The sequence below is a fragment of the Xenopus tropicalis genome, chromosome 7 (assembly GCF_000004195.4).
Source record: "Xenopus tropicalis strain Nigerian chromosome 7, UCB_Xtro_10.0, whole genome shotgun sequence".
NCBI classification, from domain to species: domain Eukaryota; kingdom Metazoa; phylum Chordata; class Amphibia; order Anura; family Pipidae; genus Xenopus; species Xenopus tropicalis.
In genome coordinates this window covers 119,821,759-119,842,678 of record NC_030683.2, presented here as the reverse complement: position 1 = coordinate 119,842,678, position 20,920 = coordinate 119,821,759, and the positions used below count along the sequence as shown (strand labels likewise).

At 37.8% G+C, this 20,920-nt stretch overlaps 1 protein-coding gene across 1 annotated transcript; it reads left to right on the top strand.

The window, feature by feature from the left end:
• Positions 1-9,678: 9,678 nt before the first annotated feature.
• LOC108648118 (phospholipase A2 inhibitor and Ly6/PLAUR domain-containing protein) lies at positions 9,679-14,016 on the top strand. The gene is made up of 5 exons (XM_018095761.2): positions 9,679-9,800; positions 9,949-10,059; positions 10,456-10,599; positions 11,727-11,846; positions 13,654-14,016. The coding sequence occupies exons 1-5, from the start codon at positions 9,749-9,751 to the stop codon at positions 13,824-13,826; spliced, it is 600 nt and encodes a 199-aa protein (XP_017951250.1). The 5' UTR covers positions 9,679-9,748; the 3' UTR covers positions 13,827-14,016.
• The last annotated feature ends 6,904 nt before the right edge of the window (positions 14,017-20,920 follow it).

Below are 20,920 nucleotides of genomic sequence, written 5' to 3'. Positions count from 1 at the left end.
TCGGCAGGGTTCGGATTCGGCCGAAGCCACGGTCCTGGTATTCAGCCAAATTCCTTAACATGGATTCGGGGGTTCGGCCGAACCCGAAAAACTGGATTCGGTGCATCCCTAACTTTATTACACCTTTGTAATGAAAAAATGAATTTTTTTAATGATTTGTGAGATCAATATATTATCAATATTATCATTTGATAATATTTTTACTAGATTCTGTAATGGTGGAGCATTTAGAAAAAAAGTACATTTCGAGCAGCCATCAAAGGAGAGAGGAGAGATGTGTCATTCTCTAATGACCTTGTCCATACTATTGGACCCCCATATAGACAACATGTTTGTGGTGAAAGTGGAAAGCTCTTTATAAAATGTGTATAAAGGTGCAAGAGGAATGGGGATACAAAGATAAAGAGGAAATAGATACCCCAGAAGGGTAGGAGATGGACCTTGAATGGAATGAAGGAAAGGAGACAGCCAATGAGAGATAATCCCATAAGAAAAAGAGGGGCGTGTGGAGAACCAAAATACTGTTTGTGCAAGACCCATTTTCCTTGAGTGATATTTGAAGACCCTGGTGGCGGCCATCTATACAATGCTGTTCCCATGCAGCAAAATGTCAGCCCCAGCACTGTGATGTGTGATGCACGACGTCATCATGTGGTGGTTTCCTGAAAAATGAAAAGAAGCCATGAACCTGGGCTTAATATCTGATTACGGTATCTGCGATTTCCGAGGTGGGCTCTGAATTGCTATTACTTACTGCTCTTTGGGTTCCTGAGTTTTCTACCTGACTTTGACTATCTTGTTTACTGGCTGGAACTGGACTTCTTATCCCCTTGAAAACCACGTATTGTATTTGGTCTGATTATCTGAACCTTGCTCTGGACAGCACTACCTTGCCGATAACTTCAACCCCTGAGATGGCCAGAGTGCCCTTGGCACTGCCAAATAACTCCTCCAATGCTATTTTATAAGTCTACTGTTCATGTGCGTTAAATATTTTTTTTGCCAATTTGTCAAATTGGGTGTGGTCGTGCCAAAGTGGGCGTGGTCGCGTCAAAAAGGAGCACGGTTGCGTCAAAAAAGGGCATAGTCACATCAAAATGGATCGTGGTTGTGACAAAAAAAAAAGACATGGGCGACAAACAAATCGCGCGACAAATGCGTTTTGCAAATTTTCTTGCCGTTTTGCAAATTTTATGGCGAAGCAAAATGGGACAGATGCACTCATCACTACTCATGTTATATAAAATTCAAAATGGAAGAAAATATATTAATAGCCAATAGTGATGAGCGAATCTGTCCCGTTTCGCGAAACGGCGAAAAATTTGCGGGGTTATAGCAATACTCACACAGAGCAGATATCAGGTAATTGCACAGAAGGTAGAAAAATATGGTGTCCACCCATATAACCCACCTCAGCCGAGGATGGGGAGGGTAAGGACCACCAACCAGCACGGCCTCCCTGTGGAGAGTAGCCTGGCCCAGTATCTGTTTCCTCAGAGTGTCCCTTAGGAGCCAAGGATCCCTCACAGCCGACTATGGATCAGGGATAGGAACTGATCTCATACCTGGGTCTTAACCGTGTCCTGCTCTAAGGCAACAGTGCCTGTAGGGAAGAGTACTTCCCGCCAAGGGAGTGGTCTCCCTGTTAACCAATAAGACACATGTGCAAAACTATAAACTGATACCTGGGTCTTTTAGCCGTAGGGACTATACCAGCTGCAGGGTTTAAAGCCGTAGGGACATGTTAACCCTATGGGTCTCTACAATGAAATGGAAGTACCTTTGACGAATAGTGTCATACAGTCATTTTAGTGCGACCACTCTTGCACTTGCATTTGTCAATGAACCCCAAAGTCATAACTAAACAATGCACCTGTTGACATTATTTATCATTGTAAGTTGTGTACCTCATATCAGGATTATCAGATAATTCTTAAATAGAATATATTTGCATTTAGGGTATCACACCCTATTATTACAAATAAAATATGCAGTGTTTACTTACTGTTCCAAATGTTCTTGCTACTTAATAATCCCAGTGCCAAGTTACTAATTAACACAATTTTTTGTGTACATATTCTGGCCACACAGAAAAAAACAATAAAGGCAAAAAAATGACATTTTTTTTCCATTTTAATCTACTAAAAAATGGAAGCGAGTATGCTCAGATCAGCCACCAGTGACCCCCTTGCAGATACATATTTTTTTGGTTTATGGAGCTTTTTGGCCCAAGGCCACTTTGTTTGGTGGTAAGTAGTGATAAGCGAATTTTTTCGCCAGGCATGGATTCACAGCAAATTTCCGCATTTCGCCATTGGCGAATTGTTTTGTGAAACTTCTGTGAAAATCTGCATGCAGAAAAATTTGCTGTGTGTCAAAAAAAAGTCGTGGTCGCGTCAAATTGGGCGCGATTGTGGCAAAATAGGAGCAGTCACGGCAAAATTGGGCACGACCGCATAAAAAAAATGGGCGCGGGCAGCAAAAGAACATGCGCCCGACAAAAAAAGCGGGTGACAAATGCGTTTCGCAAATTTTTCGCCGTTTCGCAAATTTTATGGCAAAGCGAAACGCAACAGATTTGCTCAGCAAAAATAAAAAATGCGGGCGACAAAAAAAAACGGGTGACAAATGCGTTTCACAAATTTTTCGCCCTTTTGCAAATTTTTTTGCCGTTCCGTGAGTTTTATGGAGAAACGCGTCAGGTTCGCTCATTACTAATGGTAAGGAATAGGCCTTAGCAATTCCTGGTTTACAGAAGATGGGCTTTTTTTATGATATGGGTGAGGGTGTGCCTATTACTGAAATGCCATGATGATAAAGAAGCTGTTTGAAAAATAGTAGTGGACTTTACAAATAAAGTACGCTTCTATTGACCCAAACACAGAAACCCGTTGGCCTAGTCAGTGCGTTAGGATACATGCCATCCCTGTATTTATGTGGTCTGCAACTGGATTCAGGAGAACACGGGGAGAGGAAATCAGATTTTAGCACTTTATAGAGGAAAGTCACACAGTTTGCTTGTGGCCCCACACAAGGGATTACACCAGTGAGACATGAGCAGAGGCCAAAGCTTCATAGCAGGGCTGTCTGTAGGAAGCATACACACAGAATTGTGATTGGCTAGTTTATATACATTGCTAGGCCTTGGCATGGCATGGAGGCCATTTTATTACTTTTCCGATCATTTCTGATGATCGTAAATGTCACGAATATGCTTCCGACAAAAACGTAATAGTCACAATAATCGCTAATATCTCATAGTTCCACTTATTTTTACAAGTTTAAAAAAAACTTGAAAAACATCTGAAGGTTTCTCCAGTGTTCACTAGTTACTCAGTTTGTACAAACACAAAAAGAAACCCCTTTTAATTTGGCACCACCATGCGGCACTCTATTATGTGCATGTCCATTAAACCGTAACATTAAAGGGAAACTACACCCCCAGAATGAATACGTAACCAACAGACAGTTTATATTATGTTAAGTGACCTATTAAAGAATCTCCCCAAACTGGAATATATATATCAGTAAATATTGCCCTTTTACATCCTTTCCCTTGAGCCGCCATTTAGTGATGGGCTGTGTGCTCCCTCAGAGATCAGCTGACAGGAAGTGATGCAGCTCTAACTGTAACAGGAAGTAGTGTGGGAGCAAAAGCCAGAACTCTGCCCATTCATTGGCTGATGGGGCCTAGCATGTATGTGTACCTTGGTTTGTTTTTGTGCACTGTGAATCCTATGATCCCAGGGGACGGCCCTTAGTACTTAAAATGGCAGTTTCCTATTTAGGATTACCCAATGACACATACTACTAAATAAGTATATTTTTATGAAAATGGTTTATTTAGATGAAGCAGGGTTCTACATATGAGCTGTGTATGCCATATATATTTATAGAGACCTACGTTGCTTGGGGGTATAGTTTTCAAATTGTTGCAGCAACAATTGGATAAAGTTGGGTTTTTTACGGCAATAATTCTAAAAAGTCACTCTATGTTACTATGTAGGACATATGGATTGTGGGGCTTTAACATTATACATGGTGCTCTGTCTTGGATGCAACAAGCGGCGCACATGTTAAGATGCCCAAACAAAAGACATAATTATCTAAACAAGATTTGTCACAGAAGACGCCCACTCTGGTACAGGTATAGGACCCATTATCCAGAATGCTCGGGATCAAGGGTATTCCGGATAAGGGATCTTTACGTAATATGGATCTCCATACCTTAAGTCTACTAAAAAATCAATAAAACATTAAATAAACCCCATAGGGCTGTTCTGCCCCCAATAAGGGGTAATTATATCTTAGTTGGGATCAAGTACAGGTACTGTTTTATTATTACAGAGAAAAGGGAATCATTTAACCATGAAATAAACCCAATAGGGCTGTTCTGCCCCAATAAGGGGTAATTATATCTTAGTTGGGATCAAGTACAGGTACTGTTTTATTATTACAGAGAAAAGGGAATCATTTAACCATTAAATAAACCCAATAGGGCTGTTCTGCCCCCAATAAGGGGTAATTATATCTTAGTTGGGATCAAGTACAGGTACTGTTTTATTATTACAGAGAAAAGGGAATCATTTAACCATTAAATAAACCCAATAGGGCTGTTCTGCCCCCAATAAGGGGTAATTATATCTTAGTTGGGATCAAGTACAGGTACTGTTTTATTATTACAGAGAAAAGGGAATCATTTAACCATTAAATAAACCCAATAGGGCTGTTCTGCCCCCAATAAGGGGTAATTATATCTTAGTTGGGATCAAGTACAGGTACTGTTTTATTATTACAGAGAAAAGGGAATCATTTAACCATTAAATAAACCCAATAGGGCTGTTCTGCCCCAATAAGGGGTAATTATATCTTAGTTGGGATCAAGTACAGGTACTGTTTTATTATTACAGAGAAAATTGAATCAGTTTTAAAATTCTATATTATTTGATTAAAATGGAGTCTATGGGAGACGGGCTTTCCGTAATTCGGAGCTTTCTGGATAATGGGTTTCCAGATAAGGGATCCCATACCTGTAGTTGTTATGGAGACCAAAGTGCATTTCATATTATTTTTTCCTCTGCCAGGGTCATAAACAGGATTTATGACCTTGAAAAATCTAAAAAAAAATACATGCGACATAAGCAAGTTAGTTCTTTGGCAAATTAGAATCCTAATTATTCAGATATTCAGAATATCCATAATAACTATGCAAATGCTATGCAAATGCTATTACATAACGTTTAGCTTATTTACCAACATTCCATCGTCCCGACAAGTAGATTCTATGTAGAATGGAATTTTAATGACTGGAAGAATGATTTCAGCTTAGGTAAATAAATATAGAACCCCTTTGGTAGAACCCCATTATATGTATGTAAATATGTGTGTACCATTAACATATAATAAAACCCCATTTCCCAGGGTGGGAAATATATTAATGAACGCAAACTCACCGGCATCATAATTACAGGCTACATGTACATCCAGCCATCAGAGTCAAATTAGTTGCCCTAAGTGGATTCCTTTCTGCTTTTAGAAAACAAGTTTATGTATGAGATCTATTCCTGCCTTATAGGACTCTTACTTATTATGTAACAGGAATGATGGCATGTTCCATTATGTCGGCACCCAATTACTTTATATTCCATTTGCAAAACTAAAAAACACAATTTCATGATGGGAAAATTTGATAATAAAATGAAGCTGATGGTGCCGAGTCTTTGCACAGGATTGGTCGGAGCGAAAACCAATAATTTGCTATAGGGTACAAGAGGATGGCGCAGGATAGATAGAGATAATAAAAAGATACAAAGTAGGCCTGCACTATATAGCTGCAACAATGGTATGATCAGAATCCATTGTACAGAATAACTAGAGCTTGAGCACAAATATCGCAATGTCTACATTTTGTAATATCACAGTCCATAACTCAAATATTTCCTGTAGGTTAGTGCATAGTATTATGCACTCATACCCCTAATACCTCTACACTTACATCCACAATGCCTTTACACTCATATTGCTAATACCTCTGCACTTAAATTCATAACATCTCTACACTCATATCCATAATGCCTCTACATGTTTATCTATTATATCTCTATACTCATATCTATAATGCCTCTACATGTTTATCTATTATATCTCTATACTCATATCTATAATGCCTCTACATGTTTATCTATTATATCTCTATACTCATATCCATAATGCCTCTACATTTTTATCTATTATATCTCTATACTCATATCCATAATGCCTCTACATTTGTATCTATTATATCTCTATACTCATATCCATAATGCCTCTACATTTGTATCTATTATATCTCTATACTCATATCTATAATGCCTCTACATGTTTATCTATTATATCTCTATACTCATATCCATAATGCCTCTACATGTTTATCTATTATATCTCTATACTCATATCCATAATGCCTCTACATTTTTATCTATTATATCTCTATACTCATATCTATAATGCCTCTACATTTGTATCTATTATATCTCTATACTCATATCTATAATGCCTCTACATGTTTATCTATTATATCTCTATACTCATATCCATAATGCCTCTACATGTTTATCTATTATATCTCTATACTCATATCTATAATGCCTCTACATGTTTATCTATTATATCTCTATACTCATATCTATAATGCCTCTACATGTTTATCTATTATATCTCTATACTCATATCCATAATGCCTCTACATTTGTATCTATTATATCTCTATACTCATATCTATAATGCCTCTACATGTTTATCTATTATATCTCTATACTCATATCTATAATGCCTCTACATGTTTATCTATTATATCTCTATACTCATATCTATAATGCCTCTACATGTTTATCTATTATATCTCTATACTCATATCCATAATGCCTCTACATTTTTATCTATTATATCTCTATACTCATATCTATAATGCCTCTACACTTAAATCCATAAGACCTCTACACTCATATCCATAATACGTCTACATTCCTCTTATACATTATATCTCTACATTCATATCCATAATGTCTCTATATCAGCGGTTCTCAACCTGCAGGTCGGGACCCCTTTGGGAGTGGAACGACCCTTTCACAGGGGTCGCCTTAGACCATTGGAAAACACATATTTCCGATGGTCTTAGGAATAATTTTATGGTTGGGGGTCACCACAACATGAGGAATTGTATTAAAGGGTTGCGGCATTAGGAAGGTTGAGAACCACTGCTCTATATTCTCATTCATTATATCTCTACACATTGCCTCTACTATCATATCGATATTGCTTCTACACTTGTAATAATGCTATAATCCATAATGCTTCTGCACTGGCACTAGCATAATATAATGCTCATTCTGTCATATAAAGTATATTGGGTCTGGTTACCATACAAACCCAGCTGAGAGTTGTGGCTATCAATATCTCAACTGCTGGAGCTCCTGCAGTAAGTTGTCTCCATGGAGTTATGTCCTTAACCCTAAATTGGTTAGATCTATTGGTGTAGGGTGCTTTGAACAGCATTTTGCTTAATTCCCCTCCCTTTATACATCAGGATCAGTAACAAAAGAGAATAGGGAATAACTGGCCAGACTGAACTCAGTGAGAAAAAGGTTTATCATGTGAAAAGTTATGACGAGTTTCAATTTGAGATGCAGTTTAGTTCAGAAAATCTTATCTCAAAGTTTATCTGTCGCTTAGCTCTGCGGCATCTTTAATGCAACTGTAATTTTTATTTATTTTTATTCATTATTGTATGCATGTATTTATCTATTATTCATTTTTTTGCTCTGCTATATCATCATGTCTAAGGGGCTGATTTACTAAGACACGAATTCGAATCCGAATTGGAAAAATTTCGATTGGAAAACGAACATTTTGCGTCTTTTTCGTATTTTTTGCGATTTTTTTCGGCGCCTTTACGACTTTTCGGAAATTGCCGCGATTTTTTCGTTACCAATACGATTTTCAAGAAAAAACGCGAGTTTTTCGTAGCCATTACGATTCGCTCGTATCTTGTCGCGACTTTTTCGTATTGAGCGCTCGTAAGCGGTGGCCGAAACTTTCAGACTTAGCATGATTTTGGAAGCCTCCCATAGGACTCAATGGCACTCTGCAGCTCCAACCTGGCCCAAGAAAAGTCTCCCATAGGGCTCAATGGCACTCTGCAGCTCCAATCCGGCCCAAGGAAAGTCTCCCATAGGGCTCAATGGCACTCTGCAGCTCCAACCCGACCCAAGGAAAGCCTCCCATAGGACTCAATGGCACTCTGCAGCTCCAACCCGGCCCAAGGAAAGTCTCCCATAGGGCTCAATGGCACTCTGCAGCTCCAACCCGGCCCAAGGAAAGCCTCCCATAGGGCTCAATGGCACTCTGCAGCTCCAACCCGACCCAAGGAAAGTCTCCCATAGGGCTCAATGGCACTCTGCAGCTCCAACCCGGCCCAAGGAAAGTCTCCCATAGGGCTCAATGGCACTCTGCAGCTCCAACCTGGCCCAAGGAAAGTCTCCCATAGGGCTCAATGGCACTCTGCAGCTCCAACCCGGCCCAAGGAAAGCCTCCCATAGGGCTCAATGGCACTCTGCAGCTCCAACCCGGCCCAAGGAAAGCCTCCCATAGGGCTCAATGGCACTCTGCAGCTCCAACCCGGCCCAAGGAAAGTCTCCCATAGGGCTCAATGGCACTCTGCAGCTCCAACCCGGCCCAAGGAAAGTCTCCCATAGGGCTCAATGGCACTCTGCAGCTCCAACCCGGCCCAAGGAAAGTCTCCCATAGGGCTCAATGGCACTCTGCAGCTCCAACCTGGCCCAAGGAAAGTCTCCCATAGGGCTCAATGGCACTCTGCAGCTCCAACCCGGCCCAAGGAAAGTCTCCCATAGGACTCAATGGCACTCTGCAGCTCCAACCCGGCCCAAGGAAAGTCTCCCATAGGGCTCAATGGCACTCTGCAGCTCCAACCCGGCCCAAGGAAAGTCTCCCATAGGGCTCAATGGCACTCTGCAGCTCCAACCTGGCCCAAGAAAAGTCACCATACTGAAGCTTGAATGAATCCGAACGCTACGAAAAAAATCGCAACATTTTGCGCAACTTTCGGAATGGCTACGAAAAAGGTGCGACTTTTTGCGCAAGTTTTAACGCTACGAAAAAATCACCAGATTTTACACAACATTCGGATGGCAACGAAAAAGTTGCGATAATTTTCCGAAAAAATCGCCAAATACCGATCATTATGAAAAAAACGCAATCGGACGCATTCGGCAGTTCGTGAGTAAGTAAATGGCCCCTTAGTGTTTATCTATGAAGAGCGGAGTGTTATGATATAACTCTTTTCAACAAGATGAAACTGATCTCTCTAATAAGATCAGAACCTACAGCCCTCACCAACATCAGCACCCATAAACACTGCACCTTCTTGTGCCGGGCACCTTACATAAGTTAATGTGCACCAAAACTCACGTTTTTCAACACACATTGTACTAGAAATCTAAAGGGAGTATTCATTGACCTCATTTGCAAATCTGCATGGAACGGTGTTCTAAAAAAGAACAAGGATATAAATATTATGTATATTTTTCAAGATACGGTGATCCACCCTTATTGCTCCTCCTTTAAGATAGTAATTTATACACCTGATAATCATAGCGCTTAAACTATATAAACCAATAGCCCAGCTGCATTTTAGCAGAAGAAACCTTTCTGAGTTAATAGGACCATTATTGGGCCCTAACACCTTGTCACTATGGAAAAGGCCATTCTTTTAGCCTGTGTTCTTGCTGTTCTGATACCTACAGGTAAGTTGCCACTTGTGGCTGCCTATTCTTTTGAATACATAGTGGCATTATCAAGGCAAAGAAGACTCACCAATGTATTTGACTTTTATTACCATTGATTTATCGCTTGTGCTTAATACTCTGTAAATGTATTTCCTCTTGCTTACAGGTTTATGTTTATCCTGCTATGAGTGCACAGTGAATAAACAGTACAAATGTGTCGGAGCTTTTAAAGTATGTGCAAAAAATGAAGTGTGCCTTTCATTTTTTGCTAAAACAGGTAAGTAACATTTCATACTTTATAGATCATCCTGTGCCACTATTTATATATTGATCAACATTCTGTCTTGCTGCAACCTCTCATTTATCCCCTGTATTCCACTTTATCATCTATTTCACTTTTTAGTACCACGTTCATCCCAGCTATACCCATTTCTGCATTCCCTTTATCAGTATCAACCATGCACTGTTAATAAAAAAGAAAGTTCTTTTGTGAATTGGTTACAGGTTACATTCTGGCAGAATTGCTTTAATGACCTGGATGATAAAGGAAGGGTAACATTTTTTGATGAAAAGTAGAACCTGTGAATGTACATCCACAAAATCCACATTCACAACGTTTGGTCATTTCTATTTATATAACTATAGTGCATGCTAATATTCCTTTCTCTTTTAGAAAAAACAGGTCTCATTGTTGGTGGACGAATGTGTGGCCCAGCGAAGTCCTGCGACCAGTCATACAGCTTATCCGCCAATGGCCAAAAAATGACATTTTTTTCCTCCTGCTGCAAAACAAACAAATGCCAGCCTTCTCCAAAAGGTATGTCTTGCTGTCATATTCATACTTCTGTGAATTTATGTTGTTAACCAAGTAAATGAATATATCCTAGCCATGTGAATGGCAAAAGCTGCAGGAGATAAAGGGAATTACTGTTCAACAGCAGAGGGCAAAAACAGTTAGGAAATCCCTGCCCCATAGGCTCATTTAAGGGCTGGTTCACCTAGAATGCGGTGCTCAAAAATTCTTCTTTCAACCCTTTTTGGGTTAGTAAATATTGCGAATGCTAATTTAGTCAAGCACTTGGAACCGGTGTCCCAAGTTCAACTTGAAAAGTGTTCCGATGACTTTTATTCAACGTAAGATTATAGTAGATATTAAAAGTTGATGCCCTGTTATAGAAATATAAAGAAGCTATGTGGACATCCTTTTGGAAATCCCTTAGTTTGTACATGAATCAGATGTGCAGCCTAGGGAACACCACCAGGTGCAACGTGAAATGGAGTAGTGTAGTTACCCCTGCCTGTAATGGTACCTGGGTGGTAACGTCAACGCCCACTGTCTCACCAGCGGGGACGCCCGCCTCCTCCCTCTGTGCGCGCTTCTCCTCTATGATGGGTGCATCAGTCGCACTCATAGGTTCTGTTTCTCTAGTTCCTGGGTGCCTTTCCTTGCCTGATTTCTATGTTGGACTTCTGCCTGTCCTGACCCTTTTGCCTGATCTTTGACTAGATTTCCTGGATTCCTCGTATGGTTTTGACTTCACCCTGTTTGTGACTTTGTCTCCTCTTCCTGTACACAAAAATACGCTTTGGTTCCCTTGCCTGCCCAGAACGATTGCCTTAGTTCTCTCACATTAAGGCCTGGCAGCACCCGAGTAGCGGAGGGCCCCTCCCAAAGTGAAAGGGGGCTGTTATAAGCAGAAAAGTGACCGGAATCTTGGCGTTCGTTCTGGGCTGCCTTGCACCCAACTACTTGAGAAGAATTATTATAAGGACTGAATCTGAATGACCGCAATGAACAAAAGTCCATAGAATGATAATTATATCTAAAGGGGGAATGTTGGGAAACATGTGTTAGTGCAGGCTTAGCTTGAATTAGCCTCAAATACTTTTGCTTATACTTTTTCTTGGATTAATATCGGTATCTTATTTTATTTTGTTTTTTAGTTAAAGACAATGGAATAAAGTGCCCCTTCTGTATCGCCGATGATTCTGGCAGCTGTAACGGAGACCAGACCTTGCAATGCACAGGACCTGAAGACAAATGCTTTTCCTTCTATTCTTCAGGTAATCGTATGAGCGATATTTTTGGGGCAGTTTCAGTTTTAGTTACATTTCTCCAGAAAGTGCATCCCAAAGGATAGTTTCAGTGAGAAACATTAGAATAAAGCCTTCTGCACTATAGCACCTAATCTTTCCATTTGCAGCTATAGATTTCTTTTTGCATTCTGGTTGGCACAGGGTGAGTGGAGCTAAATGGAAGTCTCTAAGATAAATACAGTTAACTCCTCTTTTATCTTTACACACAGTATTGCAATATGCAACCAGACGGACTGCAGGTGGAGACATGCAAGCTGGTTGTGATACTTTCACTTGCCCAATTACAGCAGTTTGTTTAAAATATAATTAGGGACTTTATGGCTCCATCAATGCTATTTAATCACTAGACTGTAGGCCCAACTAGAGCCACTGTGATTACAATACAGAATTGTAATTCCTTTCTCATCAACTGCCTCTAAAACTGCAGCTATCAAAATGTTCTGCTGGAAATTAAACTAATAACACATATTGGACCAGTATGACATATTGGAATTAAAATTACTCATTTCTATAAAACAAATAAACTACACAGTGCATTGCAATGGTTGTTCATCTCTTACATTGATCCCACCACCAAAAGGACTGTTCTGCCCCCCAATAAGGGGTAATTATATCTTAGTTGGGATCAAGTACAGGTACTGTTTTATTATTACAGAGAAAAGGGAATCATTTAACCATTAAATAAACCCAATAGGGCTGTTCTGCCCCCAATAAGGAGTAATTATATCTTAGTTGGGATCAAGTACAGGTACTGTTTTATTATTACAGAGAAAAGGGAATCATTTAACCATTAAATAAACCCAATAGGGCTGTTCTGCCCCCAATAAGGGGTAATTATATCTTAGTTGGGATCAAGTACAGGTACTGTTTTATTAATACAGAGAAAAGGGAATCATTTAACCATTAAATAAACCCAATAGGGCTGTTCTGCCCCCAATAAAGGGTAATTATATCTTAGTTGGGATCAAGTACAGGTACTGTTTTATTATTACAGAGAAAAGGGAATCATTTAACCATTAAATAAACCCAATAGGGCTGTTCTGCCCCCAATAAGGGGTAGTTATATCTTAGTTGGGATCAAGTACAGGTACTGTTTTATTATTACAGAGAAAAGGGAATCATTTAACCATTAAATAAACCCAATAGGGCTGTTCTGCCCCAATAAGGGGTAATTATATCTTAGTTGGGATCAGGTACAGGTACTGTTTTATTATTACAGAGAAAAGGGAATCATTTAACCATTAAATAAACCCAATAGGGCTGTTCTGCCCCCAATAAGGGGTAATTATATCTTAGTTGGGATCAAGTACAAGTTACTGTTTTATTATTACAGAGAAAAATGAAACCATTTTTAAAAACGTGCATTATTTGACTAAAGTGAACTTTCTGGATACTGGGTCTCCGGATAAGGGGTCTGATACCTGTAGTTGGTTTTGGGTGGGCACTGGAGGAATCACCATATTCTGTTGTATTGTATAAATGTGGGTACAGAGAGGTGATGGAGCTCTATGGCCATGTCTTTAAGAATACGATGGCATTTTTAAATAAAGAATATTAGCTAATTGTATGTCTTGATAGTAGCAACATTAACAAAATACTAGTGTGTACATAAAATATATCGGGGCCTTTTTATAACTAGTGTTTAAAGGTTCTTTCTTTGAGTCAATGACACCTTTATTCAAAACGGAGTGATCTTTTTTTTTTTTACTATATTCAAGTATTTTTTTCCTGATAATCCTTAACTGAATTACTGACAAACTTTCATCCTTTGCAGGCTCCTCAGGGCAACCTACAGCACGTGGCTGTGTCACTAGCAATATCTGCAGTTCCAACCTTAAAAATACAATTGTTCCTCCATCATATCAAAATGGAAAAATAGTATGTAAAGATCCAGAGAGCGACCAAACTGGTGATGGTGACCAAAGCAATGGTGATAACTCCAGCTAAAGCACTGGTGGCAGCAACAGTGCAATCAAGGATGTTTAATGCTAGAGTTGAGAATGCTTTTTGCCTTCAGTTTAATACGGTTAAAAATGTATGTTGCTTGCATTGAATCCTCACATATGGTTGCTGGTAATTTGATGTGTGCGCTGATTGGAGGTGAAAATAAATATTCATTCAGCTCTGATTAAAAAGACATTTGTCTTATCTTCAATGTTCTACCCATTATGGGCAAATTAGAGAAATGCTAAATAAATCTACAAAGCTCTGACTAAAGGTGGCCATACACGTAACGATCCGCTCGCCTGGCGAGGTCGCCAAGCGAGCAGATCTTCTCCCGATATCCCCACTTACGGCCCTGGGGCCAAACGATCGAATTATAACGACTGTTAATGGCGCAGTCGGTTCGGGGACCGCATCAACGAGCCGATGTGGTCCCTGATCCGGCTGAATTTTTTAATCTGCCCGATTGATATCGGTCGGGCAGGCCAGTCGTTGTTTCCCCTACATGGGCTGATAAGCTGCCGAATCGGTCCAAGGGACCGATATCGGCAGCTACAATCGGCCCATGTATGGCCACCTTAAAGGTCTCTCCTAGTATTGGTTCTTTGCTTCTTTTATCAAGCTACACACTCACCATTTCCATTTCAGACATCCCTATGTAATCTGTATTCAGAAGATTTCCAATGCAACATTTTGGTACTTTAGATAGGCCGGTGTTAAAGTTGCATGGGCTACTGACACCTAAGGAGAGCAAGGTGCCTGAATGAGCCTCACCAAGGCTTGTTATATATTTTTGCTGGTTATCATGCCTTTTTCGTGCTCACAGAGAAATTGGTCATAAGTGGCATTGGCCTAATGCATTGTTTGGAGAAGGTTTAAAGGAGAAAGAAATATATTTTGGCATTTTTTTTACTGCCAATAGATTAGCCACAATAGTGACACCTAGAACGCTATATTTATTCTGCTGAAAGCTTTACCATACCTGAGTAAACAACCCTAGAAGCTCCCTCTGTTTGTTTAGGATTGCAGCTGCCATTCTAGCTTGATCTTAGTAGAGTCTGTAGCTCAGCTCCCACATTCTGATGGGAGGGGGGGTGAATTCTTATGAATTCTAATGAGAGAGGGAGCAGGAGAAAAGAGAGAGGAGAAAGCTGCAAAGACTCCAGCCCTGGAAACATTTTTTCAGAGAGGAAGTCTAATAGCAAAGAACATGTTTACATAAAAGAAGATAAGAAATCCTGTGTTTCTTTTGATAGAGGACTCAGTGCAGTGTTTCTGTGAGTGCTTATGGCTGTATTTACATAGACCTTTCTGATAAAGCTTACTTAGTTTTTACCTTTCCTTCTCTTTTAATAATTGTCATCTTTGAAAACAACTCTGTGGGGTTTAGTAGACTTAAACAATATCAAACTATTCAAAATGCCAGTTAATACTGTAGAAGAACATTATCAGTTCCCATTACGGTTGCCACTTTTCTTTTCTGGGGGAATATTTATGGCAGATTTTAAAAGGGGTCTCATGCTTTGCTATTTATTTTCATTGAGGGGGGGGGTTCCCCTGTCACTATCCCTATACCTTTTCACTCAGGGACCCTGTAATTGTACCAGGGTAATCGTTCCACTACAACTTCCCATTGCAGCCTTGGAACTGCTTTCTGCAAATACAGGTTCAAATCAATGAGAGAACATTATTTTATGGTTTATCACGTGAAAACTTTAGGGGTGAGGTTCAATTGATGATTCCCCTTTCTCTGTAATAATAAAACAGTACCTGTACTTGATCCCAACTAAGATATAATTACCCCTTATTGGGGGCAGAACAGCCCTATTGGGTTTATTTAATGGTTAAATGATTCCCTTTTCTCTGTAATAATAAAACAGTACCTGTACTTGATCCCAACTAAGATATAATTACCCCTTATTGGGGGCAGAACAGCCCTATTGGGTTTATTTAATGGTTAAATGATTCCCTTTTCTCTGTAATAATAAAACAGTACCTGTACTTGATCCCAACTAAGATATAATTACCCCTTATTGGGGGCAGAACAGCCCTATTGGGTTTATTTCATGGTTAAATGATTCCCTTTTCTCTGTAATAATAAAACAGTACCTGTACTTGATCCCAACTAAGATATAATTACCCCTTATTGGGGCAGAACAGCCCTATTGGGTTTATTTAATGGTTAAATGATTCCCTTTTCTCTGTAATAATAAAACAGTACCTGTACTTGATCCCAACTAAGATATAATTACCCCTTATTGGGGGCAGAACAGCCCTATTGGGTTTATTTCATGGTTAAATGATTCCCTTTTCTCTGTAATAATAAAACAGTACCTGTACTTGATCCCAACTAAGATATAATTACCCCTTATTGGAGGCAAAACAATCCAATTGGCCTTAATGTTTAGATTTTTTAGTAGACTTAAGGTATGAAGATCCAAATTTCGGAAAGACCTCTTATCCAGAATACCCTTGGTCTCAAGCATTTGGGTCCTATACCTGGACCACTAAAAACTCTAATACAAAACTACACTGTCCAAAAGTTGGCAAGATCATGTAGAAGTCAAAGGGAGCTGTTCTTTGCAAATTGTAAAATATTTATTTTAGAGTTTTTGGGGTTTTTTGCTTGTAATTACATGAAAATTCTTAAGTAATCAAAGATTAACTTGAATGATTTATTTTCATGTTCGTCTTTGACTGTTTTTTTTTTTACTCTTTTTTCATAATCAGATTTTTTAATAAATGAGGAGATATTTATGCCTTTTTTAAAAAGTGAGTTTAGTCGCGGTAGAAAAAAATATACATGGCCAAATGACCTCGTTTTCAAATATGTCTGTCATTTTCAAGATAAAATATAGCCCAACTGACATACAAAGATTTTGGGATTGTAGTGCCTAAAATTTGAACCATTGTACAGATCGATATAGCCACAAACTAAAAAGAAGAGTGAAAATGGTTAAGGGAATTCACTAGACCCTTAGCTGGTCTCCATACCTGGCAATTGATTGCCATTGATCTGGCAATGGGGCTGATTCACTAAAGTGCAATAATTTTTATCGCACTTTTTTTGCGTTAAAATAGACGCGATAATTAGTGCGCCATTCACTACAGTATTACCGCGTGCGTTAAGTCGCATATCGCATGCGTTAATTTTCGCACGACCGCATGCGGTAATTTTAACGCATGCGTTAATTTGCGCGCAGAAATGAATACGAACGCATGATTCACAAACACTTAGGCGCGCTAAATATCGCATTAGGCTATGCGAAAATTAACACTTACTTTAGGCAGGCGATAATTATAGAAAAGTACAGTAAATGAATTTTTGGCACTAAAATATGGACTTTGCAGTGTTATTTATTCATGTGGCTACTATTTATATACACTATTTATATGTGGCTACTATTTATATGTGGCAACTATTTATATGAACTATTTATATACACTATTTATATGTGGCTACTATTTATATGCACTATTTATATGTGGCTACTATTTATAAGCTACTATTTATATACACTATTTATATGCGGCTACTATTTATATACACTATTTATATACACTATTTATATGTGGCTACTATTTATATGCACTATTTATATGTGGCTACTATTTATAAGCTACTATTTATATACACTATTTATATGCGGCTACTATTTATATACACTATTTATATACACTATTTATATGTGGCTACTATTTATATGCACTATTTATATGTGGCTACTATTTATAAGCTACTATTTATATACACTATTTATATGCGGCTACTATTTATATACACTATTTATATACACTATTTATATGCGGCTACTATTTATATACACTATTTATATACACTATTTATATGTGGCTACTATTTATATACACTATTTATATGTGGCTACTATTTATATGCACTATTTATATACACTATTTATATGTGGCTACTATTTATATACACTATTTATATGCGGCTACTATTTATAAGATACTATTTATATGTGGCTACTATTTATATACACTATTTATATGCGGCTACTATTTATATACACTATTTATATACACTATTTATATGTGGCTACTATTTATATACACTATTTATATGTGGCTACTATTTATATGTGGCTACTATTTATATGCACTATTTATATACACTATTTATATGTGGCTACTATTTATATGCACTATTTATATGTGGCTACTATTTATAAGCTACTATTTATATACACTATTTATATGCGGCTACTATTTATATACACTATTTATATACACTATTTATATGTGGCTACTATTTATATGCACTATTTATATACACTATTTATATGTGGCTACTATTTATATGCTACTATTTATATACACTATTTATATGTGGCTACTATTTATATACACTATTTATATGTGGCTACTATTTATATACACTATTTATATGCGGCTACTATTTATATGCTACTATTTATATACACTATTTATATGCGGCTACTATTTATATGCTACTATTTATATGCGGCTACTATTTATATGCTACTATTTATATGCACTATTTATATACACTATTTATATGTGGCTACTATTTATATACACTATTTATATGCGGCTACTATTTATATACACTATTTATATACACTATTTATATGTGGCTACTATTTATATGCACTATTTATATACACTATTTATATGTGGCTACTATTTATATGCTACTATTTATATACACTATTTATATGTGGCTACTATTTATATACACTATTTATATGCGGCTACTATTTATATGCTACTATTTATATGCGGCTACTATTTATATGCTACTATTTATATGCACTATTTATATACACTATTTATATGTGGCTACTATTTATATACACTATTTATATGCGGCTACTATTTATATGCACTATTTATATACACTATTTATATGTGGCTACTATTTATATGCTACTATTTATATACACTATTTATATGCGGCTACTATTTATATGTGGCTACTATTTATATACACTATTTATATGTGGCTACTATTTATATACACTATTTATATGTGGCTACTATTTATATACACTATTTATATGTGGCTACTATTTATATACACTATTTATATGCGGTGACAATTTATATACACTATTTATAAGCTACTATTTATATGCGGCGACTATACACGTGCGTTATTTAGCGCATGTACCGTCAAATACCGCGAGTCTTCGCGAGTTAAATAACGCATGCAGTATCACGCGTAAATTAACGCAAGTATGCTTATAGTGAATCGTGCATTAAGACGCAAAAATTTAGATGCGATAAAATTTATAACGCACGCTATAAATAGCACACGTTTTAACGCACTTTAGTGAATCAGCCCTAATGAGTCCAGAAATCAAGTATTTTCACTATATCCTTGATATTTTTAAAAAAAAGATATTCACAATGAAGGATATTGCACTTTTGTGCAGAATATTGAAATCCGTATCTTTAGTCTTTACCAAGACAAATCCAGCATTGGACTGAACTAAAGGCAACAACTGAAGATGAGTCCATTTTTTTTTCTAGATTCCACTGGATTTAAAATACAAATATGAATATTTTATATATATATATATTTTTATAATTATATAAAAAGTATAATTACTAGACATTAACACAAATGGAAGATTTACACTAAAGAAGAAATGTATGTGGAATGAATTGCTCAATACAGATACGGTATCTGCACACAGCAAACTCGATACATAGAGAAAATTATGCTGGAGAAGAAGCTTAAAAAGTAGGATATGACCTCTTTATACAATAACTAGTTCATAAAATAAAGTCTTCTGTAACCTGTTGGCTAATAGACCTTGGCTAATAGAGGTAGGACCTTCAGGTGTTTAAAGCTCATTTTTTTACAGTATGGGGGCCATTTATGAACGCTTTTTTTTTTTTACGATTTGGATCGCGGAAAAAAAAGTTGCCAGCAAAAAGTTGTTGAGATCGGGTAGAAGTCAATGGCAGATGTCCCTTCCCTTCCCTGAAAGATTCTTCTTTTGCTTTACTTTGGTTGTTTTCATGCAACAAGTCAAAAAATACGGGATCTTCGAGACTTTTCCGCAACTTTTCTCACACAGACTTTTTCAACTCAGACTTTTTAGTAAAAGTAAAACATTTGTGGTTTAGTAAATGAGCCCCTAAGAGTTGTGAATCTGTAGACTTTTTCTCTGAAGGGCTTGTGCTGGAAGATATGATGGATACATTTAAGAAAGGAGCAGATGCCTTCCTTTTTCTTATAAGTTTAAAAAAGATATGATATGGTATTAAAATGAATGGTACTCTATTGATCCAGGGCTTGGTCTTAATGACGTTTTAGAGATTGAATGATTTTATTTTATTTTCTGAAGCTTATTTTTGCCTTTTTCTGGATAACCTAGAGGTTGGACAGGGATTAAAAGGTTTCATTGTACAGGTGCTATTTTGCATAGACTTTTTTTTATTTGTATAGAGCTGACACACTTCTGCAGTTCTTGCTAAGGTCCCTACCACATTCACACACGGTAGGGCCAACTTTATCAGGGGCCAATTAACCTGTCTGTTAATCTGTAAAAAGTCTGTATGTTTTGGAGTTTGGGAGGAAACTCACCCAAGCAGGAGAGAACAAAGGAAGAAAGAGATACAGTAGTTGGCATAAATCAGTACAGTATATTTCTATTCATCTATTCAACAGGTATGGCCAAGCTGTGGTAAGGTTTAGGGATTATATACAGTACAAATTGCAAGGCAGGGTGCAAAGTGCAAAATGGTGGGGTAAAAGTCACCATATTACCTCACACTTGCACTTATCTTAATTGTTGCAGGTCCCTATGCACAAAAATGGAACGCAGAGTCCTGCATGGGTGCTATTAATTCAACACTGCCCTTGTTTGTCAATGCTTATTCATGAGGGGTGGATGGGGAGTACCAAAGTATTCCCCTGTTTGCCCTTTTCTCTAATGTTCCCCCTTCCCCTGCTAGCAGACACAGGTCCTTACTCGCCATCTGGCCTATGGCAGGCTGTAGGGACAGTGCTGCTTTGCTGGTTCTGCACTCAGCACCTATTACAAATTCAAATCAAATCACTTTTATTGTCACATCATATTACTGGTACACTGGTACAGTAC